Below are 3,030 nucleotides of genomic sequence, written 5' to 3'. Positions count from 1 at the left end.
TAATTGTTGTGACAGTGTAGTAATTGTAGGGGCAGTGTAGTAATTTAGTGTCAGTGTAGTAATTGTTGTGACAGTGTAGTAATTGTAGTGACAGTGTAGTAATTGTTGTGACAGTAAGGTAATTGTAGTGACAGTGTAGTAATTGTAGTGACAGTGTAGTAATTGTACAGTGACAGTGTTGTGTTTGTTGTAGTACAGTGTAGTAGCAGTGTGTTGCTGTAGTAGCCAGTGTACAGTGTGTAATGTGACAGTGTAGTAATTGTAGTGACAGTGTAGTAATTGTTGTAACAGTGTAGTAATTGTTGTGACAGTGTAGTAATTGTAATGACAGTGTAGTAATTGTTTTGACACCTAGTACACAGCACAATGTAGTGGTAGTAGTGACAGTGTAGTAATTGTAGTGACAGTAAGGTAATTTTAGTGATAGTGTAGCAACAGTCACAGTGTAGTAACGTCACAGTGTTGTGACAGTGTAGTAATTGTTGTGACAGTGTAGTAATTGTAATGACAGTGTAGTAATTGTTGTGACAGTGTAGTAACCTGAGTAGGCTCTTCAACCTGCATCATACATGACACATACACACACGCACACATGTACATGTGCATGCATACACTCACCTCTGCACTGTAATGACGCAACTTTCTGATTTATAATTCATTACTTTTTCAACGTCTTTTATATATTTTTGTTATATATATATATATATATATACATATATATATATTTCATTTTATATTTAGACTGTACTTTGCATGCCTCTTATGTTTCTATTTTTTACATATTCTTGGAGCTGCTGAACTGTGACTTTCTCTGTGAGATGAATAAAGTATCTATCTAATTGTAGTGACAGTAAGGTAATTCTAGTGATAGTGTAGCAACAGTCACAGTGTAGTAACCGTCAGTGTTGTGACAGTGTAGTAATTGTTTTGACAGTGTAGTAATTGTAGCGACAGTGAAGTAATTGTTGTGACAGTGTAGTAATTGTAGCGACAGGGTAGTAATTGTTGTGACAGTGTAGTAATTGTGACAGTGTAGTAATTGTTGTGACAGTGTAGGAATTGTACTGACAGTGTTGTAATCGTTGTGACAGTAAGGTAATTGTAATGCTAGTGTAGTAAAAGTCACAGTGTTGACAGGTCTACACAGACCATGGTCAGTCACACACTTTCCTTTGTTGTTAACAGAGAACAGAACATGGATGTTGGAGAGATTTAAAGAGGTTTAAATTGCTGATGCTCCTGCAGCTTTTTTGTGTGACATATGGAAACATCATCAGTTTCTGTATCCATTAATTAGAGTTAAAAAATTAAAAGGCAGACAATGTCCGACTGTAGTGAGCTTCATGTAAACAGTCTGAACATTTAAACACCATCACTCCACCAAAACAGGGAGTGCTCAAGAGCTCAAAATAACTTTCTGGCAAAAAGGTTCTGTTGTGTTCTGGTACCAAATACCATGCATTGGTTCAAATCTGTGTCCGTTCTGATTGTTCTGTATCAGTTCTGTATCAGTTTTGTCTGAGGCTGTTTCCATGGACCCAGCTTAGTACAGAGTCTGACTCGAGCGTGACTCGAGCGTCGGTGCTGTTGCCATGGTAACGCGCAGGTGAAAAGAGGTGTCGTTCTGAACTGTAGCTCATTCCCACCTGAGTAGCCTCGTTAGCATTAGCTGTTAGCTCCTTAGCTTAGCTCCCGCTAGGGCTCCTACCTGCTCCACGGTGGCCGGGTCCACGGACTGCAGCCGGGCCGCGTTCTCGTACTCGTCCTCGCTGTTATTTCCGGCTCCCTCCTCCGTGTCCTGGCTGGAGCCCACTCCTCCGTTCCCGGTCACACCGGGCTGGCCTCCGCCGGCCAGAGTCGCCACCACTCCGCCGGAGCAGGTGCCTGCCTGCCGCCGTCTCTTACTCAGTCCAGGCCCGGAGCAGCAGCTGCCGAGGCCGCCGCCGCATCCGACGACGCCGGCCGACACCACCAGCTCCCCGCGGGGCACGGCCACCATCCCCCCGCTGCCGTCCCGACCGTCCCCGGGGCCCACCGGGGACACGGAGCCAACCGGCGGCGGAGAGGCCTGCTGCGGCCGGGAGCTGGCCTCGATGCTCCGCCTGTCGTCTCTGGCGGAGGGCGGAGCGGGCTGGTACGACCACGGCGGAGGCGAAGCCCTCGGCCGCGCTCCGGTCCGCCCCGCGTGCGGGTGCTGGTGCGGGTCGGAGCCGCTGCGACGGTCGCTGTCATCGGCGTGGTCCGACACTCCAACCCCAGAGCTGGGCTTCTTCTTCGGGAGGATCGTCATGTTGGAGAAGGAGAGACGGAGGGAGGAGGAGGGGGTCAGCGGGTGACGAGTCCTCCCTTTCTAGATCTAAAGTGTTGCTGTATTCGGCTCCGGTCCGGAGCTCCGCCTCCACACACCGAGAGCTCACCGTTAACGACGCGGGAGGTGAAGAAGCGGCGGCGGAGCGGGAACTTTCCCTCTGTTTAGAAAAACAAAAACAAAACGAGGCTCCGTCCGTTTCTTCTTTTTCTTCTTCTTCTTCTTCCTGCCGACATCAACAACATCAACAGACTGACGGGCCGTGGCGTCACTTCCTGCTCCCAGCGTCTACGTCATCACGTCCATGTTCTCTCACTTTATTTATCATAAATGTGCCGTCAAAAGTTGGTGTTTTGATCGCAAACCCTGAGTCAGCACTTTTTTCCAACGCGACTTTATTGTAAAATGAACGAGCGGGAGGATCAAAGGCGAAGATAGAAGACACTTTAGGAACGAACTTTATTGACAAACTGACGTGAAACATCCTTATTATGTATTCTTATTCATTCATTCTTTCATTTTTTAAATGAACATTGACAGAATCATATGTATATATATATATACATATATATATATATATATACATATATATATATATATGTCTGATTTTTACATGATGTGATATATATATATTTATGACATCATGTAAAAATCATACATATGTGTGTGTGGATATATACAGCAGCTGCAGGGGGTCAAAGGGCACAGGCCTGAGGTGAACC

The 3,030-nt window shown here is 46.0% G+C and overlaps 1 protein-coding gene across 3 annotated transcripts in view; it reads right to left on the bottom strand.

Annotated features, from left to right (window-relative positions):
• otud5a (OTU deubiquitinase 5a) overlaps positions 1 to 2,547 on the bottom strand; it is a 4,951-nt gene extending 2,404 nt beyond the window's left edge. For 2 of the 3 annotated variants that reach the window (XM_044039231.1, XM_044039233.1), the window contains exon 1: positions 1,709 to 2,547. In XM_044039231.1, the coding sequence (XP_043895166.1) occupies positions 1,709 to 2,290 (582 nt within the window). In that variant the 5' untranslated portion in view covers positions 2,291 to 2,547. The remainder of the gene's footprint in view (positions 1 to 1,708) is intronic. The other variant, XM_044039232.1, reaches the window with a different exon arrangement.
• Positions 2,548 to 3,030: the final 483 nt, after the last annotated feature.

Source organism: Solea senegalensis, linkage group LG11 (assembly GCF_019176455.1).
Source record: "Solea senegalensis isolate Sse05_10M linkage group LG11, IFAPA_SoseM_1, whole genome shotgun sequence".
Lineage (NCBI taxonomy): Eukaryota > Metazoa > Chordata > Actinopteri > Pleuronectiformes > Soleidae > Solea > Solea senegalensis.
Note: the sequence above shows the minus strand (reverse complement) of the source record. Positions and strands in the feature narration are given on the sequence as shown.